Source organism: Salminus brasiliensis, chromosome 13, assembly GCF_030463535.1.
Source record: "Salminus brasiliensis chromosome 13, fSalBra1.hap2, whole genome shotgun sequence".
Lineage (NCBI taxonomy): Eukaryota > Metazoa > Chordata > Actinopteri > Characiformes > Bryconidae > Salminus > Salminus brasiliensis.
Genome location: NC_132890.1, coordinates 15,988,563 through 16,011,599, shown reverse-complemented (window position 1 = coordinate 16,011,599; position 23,037 = coordinate 15,988,563). Strand labels below are relative to the sequence as shown.

At 40.8% G+C, this 23,037-nt stretch overlaps 1 protein-coding gene across 1 annotated transcript in view; it reads right to left on the bottom strand.

Moving 5' to 3' along the window:
* The window catches only part of hydin (HYDIN axonemal central pair apparatus protein), a 106,156-nt gene that overhangs the window by 61,018 nt on the left and 22,101 nt on the right, over positions 1-23,037 (bottom strand). The window contains exons 10-18 of the mRNA XM_072695200.1: positions 18,472-18,571; positions 16,109-16,227; positions 12,540-12,763; positions 11,911-11,978; positions 11,510-11,745; positions 7,451-7,551; positions 7,232-7,367; positions 6,861-7,025; positions 5,243-5,395 (exon numbers count right to left, since the gene is read on the bottom strand). Of these exons, the coding sequence (XP_072551301.1) occupies positions 5,243-5,395; positions 6,861-7,025; positions 7,232-7,367; positions 7,451-7,551; positions 11,510-11,745; positions 11,911-11,978; positions 12,540-12,763; positions 16,109-16,227; positions 18,472-18,571 (1,302 nt within the window). The remainder of the gene's footprint in view (positions 1-5,242; positions 5,396-6,860; positions 7,026-7,231; positions 7,368-7,450; positions 7,552-11,509; positions 11,746-11,910; positions 11,979-12,539; positions 12,764-16,108; positions 16,228-18,471; positions 18,572-23,037) is intronic.

Below are 23,037 nucleotides of genomic sequence, written 5' to 3'. Positions count from 1 at the left end.
ATGCAGAAGTAGCAACTTTTTCATTACCAAGTCCCCCAAAGTGATATTGAGTGTTTGCGTGGCATTATGACAGCGCATGTGTGGGCTAGCGCGTATATGTGTGTGGCAGAGGGAATGTCGCTGAGCCACAGAGGCAGCAAGTAACGGAAGCCTAATCCTTACAGCAGTCATGTAGAACCACACAGAGATGATTACAGACTTCTGATTCGGCTCGCTCACTCTCGCTATCTTGCTGCCACTTTTCTTGCTGCCTAGACAAACTCCGGGGGAAAACCAAATTGCGAAAAAATACTTTTATATTCGGGCAAATAAGTCTCACTATCTCACTGCCACCATTCCCAATGCCTGGCTAAAATATCAAACCAAATTATAAAGAATCCTTCCATTTTCCCGATATATGCACAGTATGTACAGCACTTTCATAAGAAATAGGAACTATTATTATGGTTATTATGGCTATAATATTATGGTTACTGTGACTGTACATAAAACAAACTGAAGTTGTGTTTCAATGCCTGGTCCTGATTACTTCATTCATGGACAGTAAAGCTGCACAATATACCACTTTTTTTCAGCATTTTCACAAACTTCAATAAAAGTGCTTTCACTTGATCCAACAAATAGTCAAAATAAGTCGTACCACATTTCATCAAGTGCAGCCTCCACGAAGGTCATGTTTGTGCAGGTGTCGCTACACAGTAGAACAGTGCACCACCACTCCACAGTCTTTTGCAGTCAAACTGGTGGCTCTGATTCTCCTACAGAGTTCTCTGGTTCTCTCCAGCCCTCAGCTTGATCTCTTCCGTTTCTTAATTACACTATGAACTAAGGAACAACTACCTAAAAAAACTCTTGCTATCTTCTTATAGCCTTTTCTTGCTTTGTGGGCATCAGTTATTTTATTTTCAGAGTGTTAGGCAGCTGGTTAGAGGAGCCCATGTCTGCTGATTGTTGGGACAAGGTTTTATGAGTCAGAGGGTGTTTCTCACTACCAGGAATACCAAGAATGCAAACTGTGTTTTTGGGAAAAAACATTATTAACAAGTTACCTTATGGGAATGAACTCGCAAGAGCACAAGGACGGAGGACATTTAGCTTTGAGATGTGCTGTGTACTTGCTATTGCGCAATACAATGAGCCCAGCTGGTATTCACTATTATCCAACCAGCTTAGCTAAGGCTACAACAGGAGGGTATATGAACAAAACAGAATAAACAATCGTTGTTTGCATCAAATGAACAAAGATTTGACAATTTTACTACCCATTTCTCGCCTCAGGCAGAACCAAGGGCACAGTTTATTCTTTTTTTTAATTTATTTTGAGTTAATGGAGGTTGGCAGAGAACAAGTTCAAGCGGTACAGTTTCTTTTATGAGAACTCAGTGTCTTCTGCCATCACATCAGTGATAAATTTGCATTGAATACTGGGTATTTCTAATTATTCTTGTTGGCAAGTCATCCTCTGAGTCACCCTCACCTCGCCTTTCCTCACGATAACTGTAAACAAGCCACTGGCCTCTGAGACCTCGGTTAAACTTAGTAGTTATACAAAGGTTCTTTATCAATTTAATGCTTACATCTATTACAAAAATGGTTCTTTATGGAACCAAAAGAGTTTCTTCTATGTCATTGTTTAAAGAGCTTTCTGTGGCACCGTTATTTTTTAGAGTGTACTTACAGTACCAGAAATACGGATCAATGTGCCCCCTATGTTTGGTATGATTAAGGAAGATTAAGACAGCAGGTGGGAACTGGTGATGACTCTGAGAGGGTAACTGAGCAAAAAATGAATGAATGAATGATTCAATCAAAGACAAAAAGTAAACACAAAGTAAATTAAAGTACATACAAATACAGTGGAGGAAAGAATGATTTGATCCCTCGCCGATTTTGTAAGTTTGCCCACTGACAAAGAAATGAACCATCTACTGTATAATTTTAATGGTAGAAATAAGTATTTGATCCCCTACCAAACACAAAGTTCTGGCTCACACAGACCGCTTAGATACTCCTAGTTTCAACTCATCACCTGCATTAAAAACACCTGTCTCAACTTGTTACCTGTATAAAAGACACCTGTCCACAGAATCGATCAGTCAGACTCCAAGCTCTCCATCATGGGCAAGACTAAAGAGCTGTCTAAGGATGTCAGGGACAGGACTGGAGACCTGCACAAGGCTGGAATATGCTAAAAATCCATGAGCAAGAAGCTGGGTGGGAAGGAGACAACTGTTGCAACTGTTCGAAAATGGAAGAAACACAAAATGACCATCAGTCGACCTCCGTCTGGGGCTCCACACAAAATCAACTACATGGGAGGAGCTTGTTAATGATCTCAAGGCAGCTGAGACCACAGTCACCAAGAAAACCATTGGTAACACACTATGTGGTAATGGATTAAAATCCTACAGGGCCCGCAAGGTCCCCCTGTTCAAAAAGACGCATGTACAGGCCTGTCTGAATTATGCCAAATGAACACCTGAATAATTCAGAGAGTGCTTGAAAGAAGGTGCTGTGGTCAGATGAGACCAAAATCGCGCTCTTGGGCATCAATTTAACTCGCCATGTTTGGAGGAAGAGAAATGCTGACTATGACTCCAAGAACACCATCCCCACCGTCAAGCATAGAGGTGGAAACATTATGTTTTGGGGTGTTTTTTCTCTGCTAAGGCCACAGGACAACTTCACCGCATTGACAGGAGGATGGAAGGGGCCATGTATTGTAAAGTCCTGAGTGAAAACCCTCGTCCCTCCGCCAGGACACTGAAAATGGCCAACAACAATGACCCAAAACATACAGCCAAGGCAACAAAGAGGTGGCTCAAGAAGAAGCCTAGAAGAGGCATAGCCAGTCCCTAGGCCTTAATCCCATAGAAAACCTGTGGAGGAGTGGACCAGAATTCCTCCTGATATGTATGCAAACCTGGCCATTGACTACAAGACACCTCTGACCTCTGTGCTTGCCAACAAGGGGTATCACATACGGGATTAAATACTTATTTCACTCAATGAAATGCAAATCAGTTTATGTATTTTATATAGAGTTAAATAAATTATACATAAACTAAATTATATATAAATTATATATAAACCTACCATTAAAAGTATAGACTGTTCATTGCTTAATCAGCGAGGGATCAAATAATTATTTTCTCCATTGTATGTATATGTAGTTTATATCACTATATATGATACACTGAAAACAAAATAATGCCCTAACTTGATTAAAATATGTACACCATTTTCAATCATAAACAATATGAATGAACATGATTTGAACTTTTTATCTACTTACTTTTGTGTTTGTGTGCAAATGAAGTACAGTTTATTTTTATTTAATAAACAACATTACTAAGGTAATTCTGTAAAAACACTTACAGAGCAATATTTGACTAGCAAATCAATTCCCAAAATGTATGGCTGCAAAAATTCACCAGTCCTGCACCCCCCCTCCTGAACTTTCTTAAAGTTGCTGTATCTAAGCCAGAATCCCAAGCTGCCATTCAAGCACCTCCTCACCATCAATATATTTACTCTCCACAATTACATGAGCATGCAGCTCTGCCAAGATGCAGGGTGAATGGAGGGCATCCACATACCAAACCACAGCCTGCGCCCTGGGCCACAGTTTAAACTGATGTCCGAAGCTCCAGTGACAGTAATGAATGTTCTTGCAGAAAGTCACTTGATTTAGTTTTCATTTACAGCCTAAAGTCTGTTGTCAGCTCATTAGACCTGGAGCAAGAAAAGCAAAGGGGGGCTGTACTACAATGCAATCAGTTGCACAAACAGCAGCACAGATTGCCCTTGGAGCTGGGGGGGGCAGACTGCAAGCACACTACTCTCTGCAGTAAAGACGGCACTTGGGGAAGGAGACAGAAGGGAGAGGGCTATCATTTTAGCCATGTGAGACTATAGAGGAGTCATCAGGGACTCATAGAGCTCCCTCTCTCAGCCTTCATTTGAAAATGAGTGTGAGACAGAGCGAGAGGGTAAGAGAGAATGAAAGAGAGAGGGAAGGAAAGAAAGAAGAAATGGTCGATAGGGGCCTGGACGGGGAACTGGACGGTTTCCCCTTGAGAGGAGGATCCGAGTGAAGAACAAGCCGTATGAAATTTCAATAATCAGATCACGCTTGCATTAGCAAGGTTTAACACCATTGATTGCTTCAAACTTCATCACGCTGGAGAGGTTTAAAGTGGAACCAAAGTGGAACATGCCTGTCTCTGAAGTGAAGATCGCCTCCTTTCTAAATACCTCATATGCTGCTACAGTATGAAGCATCTATAACAGATGGACATGTATAGATAAAGGGCAAATTAATCTGCATTTATAAAAGTGTATGTTCATCTGGCACCCAATACCAGTTCCTTCTGGCTGGAAGCCTGTGCTATCGAGTGACTGTAATGTAATTCAAGAGAACTTGCAAATCGATTAGAGCTGAAAAATGCTTTGTAAAACCTCTCGCATTATCAACACACACACAGGGTCAGAGCGTTTCCTCAGTGCTACATTTTAAGGATAAGCATCAGTCCATGATCGAGGACACCTTGAATGGGCATGTGTGTGCGTACAAATGCATGTGTGAGTTCGAAATCCTTCCCAGAGTAAACTCAGCAAAGCCTGCTGCTAAAATGATCTGGGCTTAGAAACAAAGAAAGCCCCTCCAATAATGAAACCACAGTGAATGGGAAAATGGAGATGAGGGGGAAATTAGGCCAGTTAAATAAGATATGTGACTATGGGAATTAAGCTGACTTTTATCTTTAAGCAAACATCCACCAGCCGTAGGGAGAAGACCAGGAGATTGGACTAAGCCCCCACCCCCCCACAATAAGACCAAATTACACCACTTTTTATGCAAATTAATAGACAATAAAGCAATGGATAAAAAAGACCATTAAGATACTTTGGCCTGATAATGCCTACATGGAGCAATATGAGAGACATGACAGGGCACACAATGAAGCCCAGTGTGCAGCTCCTGGTAATAGAATTACATTGGCAGCCAATTTACTATAAAGCCAACAAACCATTCAGCCAATCAGCTAATTCATTATACACTCAATTAGTCTGGGAATTAATTAAGGACACAGCGTAACAAGCTTGGGGAAATCAGGTGCCGTAACAGCGAGCATGCGGGTCATGGAAACTGCACAAAACTTTACCCTAGTAGTTAAAGAAGCTACACAGATCCTTCTTTGCTGCATCCTGACCCCTAACCACATGGGACCGGACCCACCATTTGTGCACGGAAGCGGGCCGGGATGGGAGACTGGTTGGACAGCCGCAGCGACCTTGGGACGTCAGTAAGCACTGGGATGGTGCCAAAATGCAGCTCGGTAGCAGAGAGGGAGATGGCAGGGCCCTGACCGATGCAAGACAGGAGCAGTTCCTGCGGGAGACACAGAGGAACTGAAGGAGCTAGAGGTCACAAATAGAATCAGATTACTCCTCTAAATGCTCTTACTCCTTCTTAACACTTACTGACAGAGTGAATGCGTCTCAAATGAAATCAGAAGTACAGACATAGAAATTTAAATACATGGGCCAAAAGATTATGATTACTCAAATGAGTAATAAATATGTAGTAATTATATATATTAATATGATTAATATAAACAAATAATTATCTTGTAACAACAGCACATGTCAAGCTCTGAGACCTCTTAGATGATAACCAAACAGTCAGTTGTTGTAGCTGATGTGTTGGTTGCTTCTTGTAGTTGGATATGGTAAACTTGACAGGAGCATCTCAGAAAATGCAAGGCTTGTGGGTTGCTTCCAATCAACAATGGTGAGGACATATCGACTGTTAATGACTTACTGATATGAGAGCAGTGGAGATTATCCTGTTTAGACTGAACCAACATAAAGCCTTCTGTAGCACAAGTACCTGCTGCATATGGGATTTCTTTGCCGTAGAACATAGAGCACTCAGAGTGCTCATGCTAACCCCTGTCCACCACTGTAAGCACATACAATGGGCAAGCATGTGTCTGAACTGGACCTCAGAACAATGGAAAATAGTCACATGGTCTGTTTTCTTTTACATAACATAAACAGCTGTGCACATGTGTACTGTTTGCATGTGGGATATGTTGGAATGACATGTTCAATCCGCCCCGGCTGCAACTCACAACTTGATAAAGAATCTGAAAAAATGTGGCAGATACCACAGAACACTTTCAGAGGTCCTGAAGTGAGCTGTGAGGTCCAACAGCATATTAGGCAGGGAGTCATAATATTTTGGCTCATCAGTGTAAACACTGTTGTAAATTAACAAGTGTTAATTTAAGGTTTAACTAAAAAGGTAAATCAGTACCTTAAACCTCCACTGAATTTCACATTTCAGTTATTATAAAAAAAAGCAATGAACCTTTGCCTGGGACACATTTTTTACATTTTATTCCTTTACCTAAGATAAAGATTTCTTCCAAAATGTATATATTACAGCATTCAGGGCACTGAAAGGCACCATAAAGGCAATTTATTACTATCACTGTCCAAATGACATGTAGGGTTTGGATAGCCCTATCTGCACTGTAGGCATTGTGGTCCCTAGCATTTATCCCCACCACTGTAAAGAGTTGGTCTAGTCTAGTGAGCCATTTCACATCAAACCACTCTGAATGACTTTGTCTACATCTCAAGGACTAAATTGTGCCGAACTGTGAAAAATCAGTGGAATTCCCCCTTAAGCTTTAACAAAGTAAATGGCTTTGGCTTAGCTTGTCATCAAATAGAACTTTCTTTTGTAAAAGTCACATACTTGTTTATTGGTACATTGTACCCCCATTTTGTAGGTAAGTCTGTTTTATCCCTTAAATGTAAAAGCAAACACACAAACACAAGCCTACCAGTGGAGGACCCTGTTGGCCAAGTATGGCAATGAAAGCTGTGAGCTGCCGTTGACCCAGTGCCTTGGCCTGAAGAACCAGAGGGATCTGCTCTGTACTATATGGGTGAATAACTCCTCGTGGATGAGGACTGGAGTACAGCAGAGATGGGTTCTCTTCATATTCCTAGACACACAGACACATTTAAGCTTACTACAGAATAAGAGACTATAGTGTAATAATTCCTATCCCCACAAGGTTATTTCATTATTATAACTATTTTACAACCCTGCCCACTATACTATAGTAATACAACAGTAATGGAATGGTCCCTTCACAGGAAGAAAAGTTGCAAAAAAACATCTGCTGATTAAGGATTTCTATTTATTTACCTGGTCCAGAAAGCCATAGCATGCAGGAAGATCTGTGTCATTGATTAGGCTGACAGACCGCTGATAGGGGTAACCTACGAAGCAGTGCTGGAACTCAAGTAAACGGTTCTCGAGGTGAACTTCAGGAACGACACATCTACAGGCACAGTCAGCAGCCAAGATGTAAATGCCATGTATGTGTGGGAAGTAGGAACAGACTTTGTTTTGTGAATGCCCTACCTGGCCTTGATTGGGAGAGCCAAGACTTCCTCACCCACACCGTGCACATCCACCACCAGAGACAGGCTGTACTGCTGCACTGTGTTGGAGCACAAAATAACCTGCAGCACACACAAGCACAAAACACAAACACACACACACACACACACACATTGCTTGCACATTTTATTACTTATCAATTTTGCAAATTACACTACTTACCCCAACCCTAGGGACAAAGGCAAGCGATAGTTCAAAATATTATTAAACATAATTGATATGCTAATGTAGCATGAATATTTATAGAGCGATACACTTGTCGAAGACTTGTTGGATACAAGACGACTTGGATACAAATATTATTAAAATGCACCTCTTGACTTCACATTAAGAGCAAAAGCGCCTTTTTATTTATAGGAATAATATATTAATAATAAGTAGGACTCAAAACAGCATCAATTCTTCCTCAATTCACACAATTCCTGCAGATTCTTCATTTCACACTTTCATCTGAATCCCAAAGATATTCTACAGAAAAGTGTGCAGGAAACCGTTCTCACACCACTACACCAACTTCACCAGCCTGAACTGTTAACCCAAGGGAGGTTTGGTCCATGACCATGCTGTTGGTGCCAAATTCTGACCCTCCTATTTGTGTGCCTCAGCGGAACTCAACAGGGATCAGACAAGGCTACATTTTTCCAGTCTTCAACTATCCAGTTTGGGTGAGCTTGTGCCTACTACAGCCTCGGCTTTCTGTTCTTGGCTGACATGTCCTTCTGTTGTAGCCCATCCATCTCAAAGCTGGACATTCTAACATGTTTTTGCACACCACAATCGTACAGAGTGGTTATCTGAGTTACTGTCAGCTCAAACCAAAATCTAGTCTGGCCACAGAGATGGTCTGGTGTGGGCACAGAAATCACAGAGATCACATTTTTCCCCATTCTGTGAGGATCGTAATTGGCTGATCAGATACACTATAACAAAAGTATTGGGACACCTGTTTTTTTCATTGTTTCTTCCAAAATAATGGGTGTTAAAAAGGGTTAACCTTCTTTTGTTGGAGTAACTGTCTCTACTGTCCAGCGAAGGCTTTTTAACAAAGTTTGGAGCACTGCTGTGAGGATTTGATTGTTTTCAGTTAAAAGGGCAATAGTGAGGTCAGAATGTTGGATGATAGCCACCCCACCTCATCCCCAACTCCCCAACACAGTTCCACTGCTCTACAGCTCAATGCTGGGGGCATTAGGCATGGTGTCAATAGGTTCATGCTTATCTCATTTCTACAGTGGACCTGTAAACGTACAGTTATGGTAAAGATAGAGTGAGAACCTCCACTGCAGCTTTATGAACATGACTTTTGTGATGCACACTTTGCATTGCACAGTGCAGTTACCTGTGAGATTTATGGCCCAATGTGTGTTTAATGCTCCTTATTCAAATCTGAGGCGGCAATACTGATGTTTTACTCTGCAGTGTTTTTGTACTTATAGACCAAAGTCCAGTAGATGCAGAACACCTAAAAAACTGACTTTACATACTGATCTAAAAGTGCAGCAAAGAGCTCTTCAGGTAGCCCATTCTGTTGTGTGCTTTTGGCTGGAAGCCTGCTGGGCCAGCTGTCATGAGGTGGCACTGGGAGTCATCTGCCTCCTCAGCAGCAGGACACAGCTGCTGACCCCTCATACAGACCTCTCTGCATCACCAGGCCTCATTAGAGCTTGTGCAAGTGGCAGAACTGTCACAGATTGAGACCAGCGCTCCCTGCACACAGGACAGGAGACACCCCGAACTTGGAGAGGCACGCAGACAGCTGGACAGATCCAGCAGATTAGTCCTTCCGAGGGTATGACAGCTAGAGCTGATCGGAAAAGACCACCAGCTGACAGCTACACACAGAGCTGGACAGCCAGCAATGGAAGCAAGGCAAGATAATCACGGCTTGATGGGGCTAAGCGAGGGGAGTCACCTCTCTCTGAGCTCGTTCTTCTGTTCTGTCGTTTTCATTTTCTCTGCTAGAGACAGCAAACCTTAAAAAAAAAAAAACATCTAAGCTGTCCTAAGCTGATTAGGGATTAAAGTTCTGTTCTGCAGTGAAAGAAATTCAAATTTCTTTGAGTTCTTCTCTGGCAGGGTATTTCTTAAATAAAAGATACGAAGTAGACTAAAGAGGGTTTTGACTTGGAAGAAAGCATTGTTGATAGAAAGGGCAGGGAAGACGGTCTCAGCTGCCTTAAGGGGGCAAACCTTTGCATGCTGAAATCAATGCAAATTTTATTTTGCATATGCAATAAGAAAATATACTGAAGACTCAAGGAAAGTTAAATAAAACTAAACTAAAGTGAGCTGGCTAGATAAAATTTAGCATTATGTTTTCCAAATATATCCAACAATCACAGTGGTAAGGAATCCAAAATATACTACATGGGCAAAAGTGTTACGACACCCATTCTAATCCTTGAGTTCAAGTGTTTTAGCCATGACCAATGGTAATAAAAAAAACACATAGCCATGCGTGCCATAAGTATCCCAAAGAGCTGTGAAGGGCAGGCAGCATTATCACCACTAAACTTTGACAAATGGAAACGTCACCAACAAGAAGCAGGGCCACAAGGCCAGCAATTGGGAACCCAGTGGTGCACCTCTGAGCTGCCAACGGGCCTGCATGGCCAGTGACATGTCCCTGAGCTCCGCCCCCTGAACCTCGTATCTGGTTCTGCAGTATGGCCAATAAACTACATCTTACATTCGATCTGGGACTGGGACTCCAGTGTTCTGCACAGAATGTTGATTTCAACCCCACTGAAGACATTTGGGAAATGGAACGCCAATTGTGAGCCAGGCCGTCTTGCTCATCGTTAATCTCTGACCTAGTTTTTTTCCCTTCAGACTCCGAATGCTGCTACTGAACTATATAACGTGCACGAGTCAAGTTTTTGTAAATATGTTTTATCTCAGTTACTGTAGTCTTTCTATCAGCTCAATGTCTGGTCTTGCCATTCTGCATCGACCTCTCTCATCAACAAAGAAATTCTGTCAACTTACTGGATGTTTTTAATTTATTACACCATTGTGAGTATACTTTATAGACTGTTGTGCTGAAAATCCCTCATCAGCAGATCAACAAATTTAGAAATACTCAAACTAATCAATCTAGCACCAACTCAAAATCAAAGAGATCATATTTTTACCCATTCTATGAGGGTCGCAATTGGCTGATCATATACACTATATGGACAAAAGTATTGGGGCACCTGCTTATTCCTTGTTTCTTTCGAAATCACAGGGTCCTTTTTGTTGTTGTCGTAAGAGTAACTGTCTCAACTGTCAAGCAAAGGTTTGGAACACATAATGAAATATTATGGTGCTATGTAATGCTTTGTTATCTATGAATAGTTATAATCACAATAGGTGACTCACGTCAGCAATACTCTTAAGTCAAACAGCCTTTAGTTTAGTAAATGCAGCTAACACAATCACACAGTTCTTTAAAACTAACTGGATCAGTCTGAATGCTTCTTTTACTTTCAATGTCAGGTCTGTATCTCTCAGCTTGTCCAGAAATGTATGTGTAAAGGGTGTCTAATGGGGAATGCTTGAAAGATGATTTGCTGCTTTACTACAGTGATGTAAAGGTGAATTGTACCTTACAACTGTAGCGAGAGTTCAGGAGACAATAACAATTCTTTCATAATTACACTAGCCAGTTAGTATATTTTATGTACAAGCTACTGATTAAGCAACTGTTTCAATCTGTTTTGGGTTTTTTTATTTTAAATGTTTTTGACTATTACGTTCAGACAAGCTAAAATCTTATTTGAAGATTTTGTTAAACGTGACATGTTTTAAGTGGGTGTTTAGGAGTAACTGAGCTCTTCTGAGTTTTTTCAGGAGTGGACATGTTTGCAAGCAATAGGCTTCAAATTAGCATCTGACTTCTACATTCTTTGCATGCCTTTACAGATGTCATTACTTGGAAATTGCATAGCTACACAACAGGCAAAATTACAAGATTTTGTTTTGGGATTTGGTTAATTGTTTGCTTAGCTCACAAGACACTAGATATCTAAACTATACCTGGATGTCTATTTGGCTCTGAGCACGGATGGTGCCTGAACTAGGCATCACTCTGAATTCTTGGAGCCTCCCAGATAACCCGTCTCCAGGCCTCCACGTATTCCTGTTGAGCTGTGAGACCTGTTCAGTACTGGTCACACTGTCCCTCCCCATGCCATCCCCAGGGATCCGTAGGCCAAACCTCATGGGTACCAAGGAGGTATTGCTAAGACAGCAGGTCAGCATTTGAGGAAAACCTATGAGGTCAATGCAGAGAGAAGGGGCAAAAAAGAGCACAGCAAAAAAATGAAGACAACTACACAGGCCGAAAACAGGACATGGCAAAGGCTTTAAAGGCTATTGGTAAATGGGAAGGCATTGATCATCTTGATTAATGAAGTGCAAAGTACAAGTTCATTTACCGAAGGACACCTCGCCGAAGTTGAGCTCTGAGACGCTGAAGTGGAACGTCGGGCCCATTACACACCCCCTGCCACACACAAAAGGACAGAGAGGCACCCATTAAAACTAGACTTCATGCTGCCCGGGGAGAAGTGAAGGTCACTGGACACGTGGCATGAAAAGTAATTAGCTAAAAGTACCAAAGGATCTGCTGAAGAAAAAAGCAGTAAGACAGGAAGAGAGAGGCCGAAGTTGAGAAAGGGAGAAAGAAATGAAATTAATCTATTTTGGGGATGACAATGCAGAGTAGTGCTTCCGTAGCCTTTGCTTTCAGCATTTTCAGTAGTAATCCATCTTGCTCAGGAAGGAGTGCCAGGAAGGGTAAGTGTATTGTAGAGTTTTCACCAGTCTTTCTCACTTATTGAATTCAGGTGCAACTCTTAGAGAGATTCGTTTAATCTGCATTACAAAAAGCTCAGCTGTAGACAGAGGGAGAGTTGTGAAAGATGTGAAAGTATTGTTAAACTGACCCTGGCCCTGAAACATCTAAAATGGCAAAACAACTGCAGTTTCTTTAGGTACAATTGGTTAGACCAGTAGGAGTGTGTTAGCAAAATCGATTCACCGGGGATGAAAGTGAGAAAAATACCTAAAGGTGAGGCTAAGAGGCTGGGGGTTTCCCACCACAGAGAAGTGAAACTCTTCAGAGAAGATGCCCAAGTTGTCTGAGGAGAAGTGGACCTCCAGAGCATGGCAAGCCCCAGGTGGCACCATGCCCTCAGCAGGGCTGAATGAGAAGCACAATCCCATTGCTGTACTGGGCGGCACTAGCCTGTATGGGGCATTTATAAGTCCCTTATTGCTCACAAGCACCTGGGGAAAAGGTAAAAACAGACACAGCACGAAATCACAAATGTGTTGAAGATCTATCGGACCACATGAAGCTTGAAGGGCATATTCTCAGCCCTTCTGGAAATTCCAGCTCAAGTTTAGCTTCTGCTAATAGCTTGTTTCAGATGGTCTAAGCTGGTTAAAAAGCTGGTCATCCAGGCAAAAACATATGCCTAACCAGCTGGTTGACCAGCTTAGCTCTGTTGTTGGTCATTCTGGTCAATCACCTTGGTCATACTGGTGGAACTGTTTGTGTTGCTGAGCAAACCATCAAACTCAAATACTGATCAAGAGCTAAGCTGGTGCTGGGCAGGCTGCTTTTCTTTTATCAGTGAAGACATAACAGCCCTATGTGTTTTCAATGGATTACATGATATCATTCAATGGCCAAATCTATGCTCAGATCAGTTACAGCAAAGCTGGGCTAATCTTACACATCCACAATACCTCGAAGGCAAGTTCTCTGGCCAAATCAGATTCAGTTAGTCTGCAACTTCCTTTACAATTACACTAATGCAATCTTAAATACGCCTTAAAGGAAAATGAGCTATCTGGGCAAGCCACTCAGTTTAAATATTTCAACTTCAAGAGTATTTGACCTGTGCCAAAATTCTGCCTGTTTCAAGACTGGTAATGAAAACCTCTTTCAATTATTCATCAGCTGTTGAATTAATGCTAAAGTAATCCATAGATCACTGCCTCCAAAAGATTGATGAAGTTGATGTTAGTCTCCACTCAGCGTCTTTTAATGGTGAATTGGTAAGCAGAGGACTAATTCTGTTACTGCATAATCTCCACCTCCTGCAGAGCTTTTCACAGGGCTCTGGGTAATGATGTGGGCATGAGTGGTCATTAATGACTATGGGACAAAAGGCATAGGGACAAATTTAGCTGAGGCAAATTTAAGGGATATTTTTTAATAGGGCAGTATCTCAATAGCCAATAAGACATGACATGAACCTTGATTGTTATGATTTAATGTTAAGCTTAGGTGTCTTGGTTGTTCAAAAACACACAGACATACACATATAGGACCAAACAGTGAAAAACAAGTAAATGCAAGTTTATATACATCCTTTTAATCCTATGATTTTGTTTGATCAAAAAGAAGCTATAAATAGTTTTGTATGCCTCAAACAGCTTGTTTGAAACATGTTTAAGATGCAAAGAAAGGCAAGAATATGTTTCCCTACTAGTCATCCAGAAATGTTTCTGCAAACTGTTAAAAAGTAATGATTCCCTACATCAGTGTTTCTCAACCCTGGTCCTGGAGGCACCCTGCCCTGCACAGCTTAGTGGACTGTAAATGAGCTCATTAGTTGAATCAGGTGTGTTGGGAGCAGGGAAAACATAAAAATGTGCAGGGCAAAGTGCCTCCAGGACCAGGGCAGAGAAACAGTGCCTTACGTATGAACTTACATTTAAGAATTTGCAAAAGTGTCACACAGTCATGAGCTCTGTTTAAAACTGCATATCTTGGTTATATGTGGGTCAAAACACTACACAATATTAATATAAAACAATCCAAAATACATTAAATATAAACCACAATAGTTGTTTTCATTAAATACAGTAGGGAAAAAAGTATTCAGTCAGTCACCAATTGTGCAAGTTCTCCCACTTAAAAAAATGAGAGAGGCCTGTAATTGACATCATAGGTAGAACTATGAGAGACAAAATGAGAAAAAAAATCTGAAAATCACATTGTGTGATTTTTTAAGAATTTATTTGCAAATAATGGTGGAAAATAAGTATTTGGTCACCTACAAACAAGCAAGATTTCTGGCCGTCACAGACCTGTAACTTCTTCTTTAAGAGGCTTCTCTGTCCTCCAATTATTACCTGTATTAATGGCACCTGTTTGAACTTGTTAACAGTATAAAAGACACCTGCCCACAACCTCAACCAGTCACACTCCAAACTCCACTATGCTGAAGACCAAAGAGCTGTCGAAGGACACCAGAAACAAAATTGTAGACCTGCACCAGGCTGGGAAGACTGAATCTGCAATAGGCAAGCAGCTTGGTGTGAAGAAATCTACTGTGGGAGCAATAATCAGAAAATGGGAGACCTACAAGACCTCTGCTAATCTCCCTCGATCAGGGGCTCCACGCAAGATCTCAGCCCGTGGGGTCAAAATGATCACAAGAACGGTGAGCAAAAATCCCAGAACCACACGGGGGGACCTAGTGAATGACCTGCAGAAAGCTGGGACCAACGTTACAAAGGCTACCGTCAGTAACACACTACGCCACCAGGGACTCAGATCTTGCAGTGCCAGACGTGTTCCCCTGCTTAAGCCAGTACATATCCAGGCGCGTCTGAAGTTTGCTAGAGAGCATTTGGATGTTCCAGAAGAGTATTGGGAGAATGTCTTATGGTCAGATGAAACCAAAGTAGAACTGTTTGGTACAAACACAACTCGTGAGAGTGAATGCTGAGTTGCATCCAAAGAACACCATACCAACTGTGAAGCATGGGGGTGGCAACATCATGCTTTGGGGCTGTTTCTCTGCAAAGGGACTAGGACGACTGGTCCGTGTGCATGAAAGAATAAATGGGGCCATGTATTGTGAGATTTTGAGTGCAAACCTCCTTCCATCAGCAAGGGCATTGAAGATGAAACGTGGCTGGGTCTTTCAGCATGACAATGATCCCAAGCACACTGCCAGGGCAACAAAGGAGTGGCTTCGTAAGAAGCATTTCAAGGTCCTGGAGTGGCCTAGCCAGTCTCCAGATCTCAACCCCATAAACCTTTGGAGGGAGTTGAAAGTCCGTGTTTCCCGCCGACAGCCCCAAAACATCACTGCTCTAGAGGAGATCTGCATGGATGAATGGGCCAACATACCAGCAACGGTGTGTGCCAACCTTGTGAAGACTTACAGAAAACGTTTGACCTCTGTCATTGCCAACAAAGGATATATAACAAAGTATTGAGATTAACTTTTGTTATTGACCAAATACTTATTTTCCACCATCATTTGCAAATAAATTCTTTAAAAATCAGACAATGTGATTTTCTGATTTTTTTTCTCATTTTGTCTCTCATAGTTGAGGTCTACCTATGATGTCAATTACAGGCCTCTCTCATCTTTTTAAATGGGTGAACTTGCACAATTGGTGACTGACTTTTTTCCCCACTGTACATTGATCTGTTTGTTAGAAGAACACAGTTAGAAGAACCCAAATTTGGATGCTCAACATAACTCAACATAAACACTTACGGTCTGGATTATTAGCTGTATATGTCATATTACACAGTCCTGTATGTATCTTAGATGCATATTGTCATTATTATTACTATTACAAGAAAACAAATAGTGATACCTCATAGCTGTGCTTTGAACCAACAAAGACATTCCCCATGTCCAGCTGATCAAAGTTAAACTGCAACTTGGGCCCCATGCCCTCCGCCTTTATACGCAGTGGCAAACGGGCCTCTCTGCCTGAATGAAGACAAGAAAGATAATGGATTCATGATTATGCACAGAAAACTAAATAATTAATAAGTGAAATGCTCCAAAAAACATAATATTCATGTTCAAAAACATTATATTAATATTCTGCGAAATCTGTTGATTTAAAAGCTGAATATGACATTTCGTTGATCAGCTGATTGCATTGTTTTCAACAAACTAGGAACTGATTTACAGAAAAGAGATTTTAGCCCATGGATTCATTGGTACAAAGCTGATGGGATGGAATTTGCCACAAAGAATATTAAAACTCTGGGGCTCTATCTAACTTCAAAACGAATCTTTAGTAAAGATATAAATCAAAGCACATGTAAGTTCTCCTATAACAGATGGCCTACGAACGTACAAGGAAATAAGTCAATCAGTAATCAGTCAATGCAAAAGAACATTTATTTCTTCACTATGTAGCCGATCTGTAGCTAGTCTATTAGAACTTTAATGCAAAATATACCCCTGTTTGGCTTGCATGCTTTAATTATGTACTATATTTCACTTTTTGAGAATGTATGTGAATATTAGTTACATTTTGACAGAAATATTTATAAAATATAAAAAAATGTTTTACTTTCCATTTCAACTTTTTTGTTTGCTGGTTTGAGCTGAACTTAAATGCCATGTTGAGCACATTTGGTACATTTTGTGCGAGCATCCTGCTCATTAGCAAATGTTCAGCAACGTGCAGTGCATAAAACATGTTTGTGACACTTCTGCTGCAGAAACCACAGTCCACACAAAGCAATTTTGAGTTTGAGTAATTTAGATTTTGTACAAAATATGCCTTTGTGTGGTCAGAAGGTTTTTTTATACACTCATCATGGGCATGAATGTCACTGCAATAATGGTATTTAAATGATTTCTTGAAAATGTTCTTTTTGGGGGGCAGAATGGGTGAACATATATTACTAGTAGAAAATAAGAATTGTTGTTGCTAATTGAGGATTTTTTTAATTAAAATTATACATACAGGGTCAAAATATTCATAGACACACTTATTAGATTAGATTATTCATTCAGTGGTGCTGAAAGTTTGCAAATGTTTTTTAACTTGTTAATGACTGACACAATTGACTACAACTGCTTCTATGTGCCCATATAAAAGGGTTTATTTGACATCACTCATTCGACTAATCAACACACAGTAAAATGGGAAAGTTCAAGAAGTTCAGTGCAGATCTGAGAAGGATGATCGTAGATTTACTCATGTCTCTTGGAGCCGTTTTAAACAACTGCAGATTCCACAATCATCAGTTCAAACAGCTGTACGCAAGTGTGCATTATTGGGAAGTGTAACCACCTTGACAAAGTCTAGAGGAAAACAGGAAATGTCACCCTCAGCTGAGAGTAAACTGGCTTGGATGGTCAGGAACAACCCAGGAACCTCCAGGCACAGTTTTGTCATAAACTGGAAGCTGGTGAAACACCAGTGTCACTGTCCACCATCAAGTACATTTTATAAACCCCTGCTTCAAAATTAAAACTGTACCAATTGTTAAGCATGCCAGTAGAATAATGGAGAAGAACTACCACAGAATTATAGTTATAGCATAGCCATGGCCACAACTGTGTTATTACCGGACATTGACCCCAAATACACATCCAATTGGGGTTTGGAATTGATGAAGCAGGCTACCATTAAATCCTGACCTTAACCCTGTGCTTAAATGTCAGTTCTGTGCCAGGAAACCAAACAATTAATTTGAGCTTGTTGATGGCTACCAAAAGTGTCTGGTAAAAGATCAACTTGCTAAGGATCATATATAACCAAATATTAAGTGTGCTCTATATTTATTTTTGACCAACCTTTTATGTATAATTATGTATAATTATTATAATGTATAATTGTGATAACCCTCCCCACCCCCCAATTAAAATGTGTTCAGTAAATCTTTGTTGTTCTATTAAAGATACATGCTGTTCACTCATTCTGCACCAAGAACAGTTCAAAGAAATAACTGATAGTCCAAAAACACCATGACATTCATGTCCATTATAAGTATGTGTAAACACCTCTATACCTTAGTAAATCAATTAGGTGCCTCGTTATAACAATGTCCTTCCAGGATTTTGCACTTCGTTGCGTATGCATTCGCAAGAAACTCTTATGAATGCAATAAAGGCAATAAAGCTGGAAAAAAGTGTGATCAGATCTTATTACGGACACTAAAGTCTCCTTGCACCTATGGCCATGGTCAGGATAGGTTAGCCTTAGGTTACCTGTAACGTCACAGTACACAGTGTGTTGGTAGAGTCTGGCTTCTTGGGGTTTGAAGATGATGTTGATTTCTGCTGTCCGATTTGGCCAGATGTCCCCCTCCTGCAAACAATGCAGAGAGATGTTGTCAACCCAAACACAGCAGTCTTTCCGCTCCAACAGATGCATTGCTGAAAACTGCACCTCAGGCATTTCAGCTGCTTCTGGGTTTCACTGTGGGCTTTGATGCAGCATTGTTACAAGGGTGCCTCTAAAAATTAACGCACTAATGAAAGTCAAGTGAACAAAAAGTACTTAGTTAAACATTTTCACATACACTGTTAAGTGTTAAATAATTGAAAAGGTGTTTTACAGGCCTATGGCCAACCGGCAGGCCAAAAGTATTGTTACACACTTACATTACTGAAGAATAGCCCCACCAGTTTGTACAGAAGTCCCTGTAGTTGACATATGGCTTAGTGTGTAATAAGCCTTGCTGGTTAAAGGGGTTAAATCTTCTCTTTTAACATATAACTGCTGTGCAATGAAAAATGTGTATCTCCATTGGTTGATCCCTGTAGTTGCCATGTACAGTTCTGAATGAATAGAACAATAGACATGCTCTAAATGATTTGGAATAAACTCTAAAATATTACAGTATAATTACAGTAACTTTCATTCAGAGTTAAGAACATGTTTGTCTTCACCTGTATAAAAAAAATTCATTAGACATCGAAAATATTAAATAATAATAATAATAATAATAATAACAAATCCTCTGAAGCGGAGGTGGACCACGCAGCATGACAAAGACCCAAACAATTTCAGTAAATGCATGAGGGAATGGCCCAAAAGGAAAAAAAAAAACTCTTGGAATCTTGGAGTCTTGGAATGGCCTAGTCAAAGCCTGGAGCTTAAACCCATTGAGATGCTGTAGGGTGATTTGAAATAGGCTGTGAATACGAGAAACCCCCACAAATATCACACAGCTGAAAGAATTCTGCATGGAGGAGAGGGAAAGACTTTCTCCTACCTGATGTGAGAGACTGTTAGATACTAGGGTATTGGGTGTCCTAAAGTCAAATTCTTATTATTTTTGTACAGTGATCACCTTTACCTATAGATAATGTTTAAAAGAAGATCAAATATTGATATGTCATTATTTCCTAATAAAGAACTACATATTTAATGGAGTCTCCTAATTTTATCACATGACTGCAAGAAAACATAACCCAGTGCATAAGGCCAACAATTTGAAATAGAAACTCAACATTATGTAGCATTCTAACACAAACAAAAACACAATAGTCCCTTTAAGTTGGGTTTTTTTGCCATGGTTCTGTAATGTTTGACCATCCAAGCAAGAACGCATTTGTGGGTGGAGCCTGAATAGGTCAAATCAACAGTGTGTGCATAGTTATTAATGAAGAATCAAGGAAAGGATAGCGCTACATTTGTAGAGCTGTAAAAATCTGTGGAATATGTCAGGAACTATTCTTAATTATACCATACAGCAACTGACTGCTTTCAGACACATACACACGCATGAACACACACTTCTCACAAAGCCCTGAAACACAGACCTGAGGTAGATGGCTAGTGGTGAAGACGTCATCAGTACTCTAGCAGTTAGTGGTCAGCAGTGGCCCTGCAGAGCTCTGACAGCTCAAGCATGATACTTCTTACCCAGCAAGCAAGGGGGAGGAGCATGCACACCCGAGCAGAGGCCATATACTCATGCTATTCTTTTTCCATTCTGCCACTTTCCCTCGCTGAACAAGGCCTGACAGGGTGGCATTGAGGTCGAGTCATTCCCTCCCCTCTCTCTCCGCCTTCCCAGAGGGGTGTGGGTGTGTGTTACGGGCGTGTAGGGGCAGATGAGGCGTGGTGTCTAGGAGAGCAATGGGAATGGATGAGGTAGAGAGAGTGTCTCTGGGGGGGCTGTCTCTACCCATCGGTCATAGCCGGAGGTGAGTTAGGGTTGAGATTCGGATCCAAGGCTGTGACTCAGCTCTGCAGCTGGATGGACGTGAGGGAGCGCTTTTCTCCTCCCTCTTTTCTTTCCTTGTTGCCCTATAGCTTTCCTCTTTTCCTTTACTATGTTTCACATGCACAACATGGCACCAGAGAGAGAAAAAAACAGAGCTGAAAGCTAAAGCCAAAAATGAACTTTAGTGCTTGTCGACAATGGTCAAAACTCGATCTGCCTTTCGAGCTTAAAGTACATCTTGGCTTGACGCACCATCCTTTAAGATGTACAGAAGACAAGCATTCAGACTTTTTTCTGTCCTGACACCAAAGTGGTGGAACGCCTATCTTGCACTTATTAAGGCTTACAATTGTACTCATATCTTACTTGATTTGTTTGATATTTGTATTGTGTATGTAAGTATCCATACTGACAATTTTGGTCTATACAAACTAGCTATGGATATTTTATAGTAAATACTGAAGCACTTTTGTAAGTCACTCTGGATCCAAGCGTCTGCTAAACGTCTTAATCGTAAATGTAAATATAAATATGATCATATTAATCCAGGCTATATTGCATTGTCTGAAAGTTAAGACTAAATATACCTATATTTATTAGAATGATACCCCTCTTTTGGCCTGTATGACAGAATTAATATGCCTGGGCATGGATCTACAAGATACTGAACACACTGTTGTTCCATGTGGGCAGTTTGCTGGACATTTTACAGCTGTTCAGTGTTGCTGTAAACAACCCTTTCCCCCTTATCCTAGCCCAAATCACATGCAGGCGTGTGCCGCTTCTGGCAAAGATATGGCACTGCTGGCCCACTGTTGGAACTAGCAAACAGCATATGAGCCAAAAGTGGCCCACATTAAAAATTTGCTTATTTGGCCCATTTTCCTCAAACCAGATTAGAGCCAATTTTGGCGGAGACACAGAGATATGGCAAGGCTGCCTATTGTTGACAGTGATGGACTGCATCTGAGCCAACAGTGGCTCACATATTGAAAATGCTAATTTGGCCCATACATCTCAAAACAGATCTAAGCTACTTCTGGCATTGATATGGCACACATAACTGGCCTTAATATGGACCACAAACTAACCAGACGCGGTGGTCTGCATTTAAAACAGATTTGTGCAATGATAAGTGTGAAACGTTTCATTGCCATAATGCTTCTGGATTCATTTGGTGATCATACGTGTAACATGTAGCATAATGTCATCATAGGTTATCTTTGTTTAATTGTGTAGCGCAGTGGGTTACAACGTGCCCTCCCTGCAGCAAGGAATTTGATTCTCCAACTGGCTGTACCAAGCCAACCACACTATACCAACAAGAGTTCTTGGGCACTTGGGACTCCTAACCCTACATTCATCTACCTGTGTTACATGATCAAATGTACTGTGAGTCACTCTAGACAAGAGTGTCAAAACCTGTATATCTGAGAATTGTTGCCAAAGAAGAAACTTTAGATACCACACATTGCTACCATGAGCATATAATGCAAACACTTAACAGGGTGGTTCCACAGACTAATGTTGCTTCAAAGCATTTAACTCTAACCCTTCCATCACCATCATGGATCTTGGGTATTTTTTCTCATTCTTAGTAAACTGTTTAAATGTTTGTGGGTAAAAATCTCAAGGTGAAAGGTCTCTGGGAAATGCTACATCCAGAATGTCTAGAGCATATATTATGCTACATTCAAAGGTCACCTGTTTTATTCATTCCAATGCTCTACTGAACACTAACTGAAGCTAGAAATGATGGTCTGCTTCATTTATACCACATATGGCACATACGCCTTGTGAGAAGATAGATGGGGGTTACCTAAACAACTGAATAAGTGCATACTATTAACTAGAAAATGCATCATCAGTCAAAACACATGACATTTACACACTATGAACAAATTTGCAGTGATACATTCCACAGAACTGCAGAGATAGACAGCAGGGTTGGAAGTGGATTGGATTGGTAAGGGCACTGGAGGAGGAAGGGAAGGGGCAAGCGGTTCATCAAAGTGCTGAGCTGGTATCCTCTAGAGCAGAGTAAACTACAGAGACACATCTGTCTCTGTCACCCAGGACAGAGGCACTGGTTGAATGAGAGAATGAGAGAACAGGCATAAATCCAAAACGGTTGCAGAGAAAACCCAAACACTCTCTCACACACACATACACACAGTTTCAGATACAGAACAAATGCACAGTGGAAAACGTATGTTTTAAAAATCAAATGCTGCTTTACAAGCAAAGTGCTGCCTATAACCGTTCAATTTCACAGACTAGAAACTGCCAGGATACCATTACCAGCTAAAACCAACCTTAAGGTTTATCGTTCTTTTGCACTACTATGAAAACATCTCCATTCATAATTGGCTACACCATTCAGTCACACACTTTCCTGTTTATACTGACCCACATACAGAAACCTCTCAGCTAATTAGTGACATCTTCTGCATGATGTAAGTTGCTGTGCTATGTTGGGAGACGAGTCTGGTTTACACCATATGTTTAAGCATATGGTTGTGCATTACATGGACATTCTAGGCTTCAGAATTAATTGCTTGTTGTGTACTTCTGAATGGGAGCTGGATATATATATATA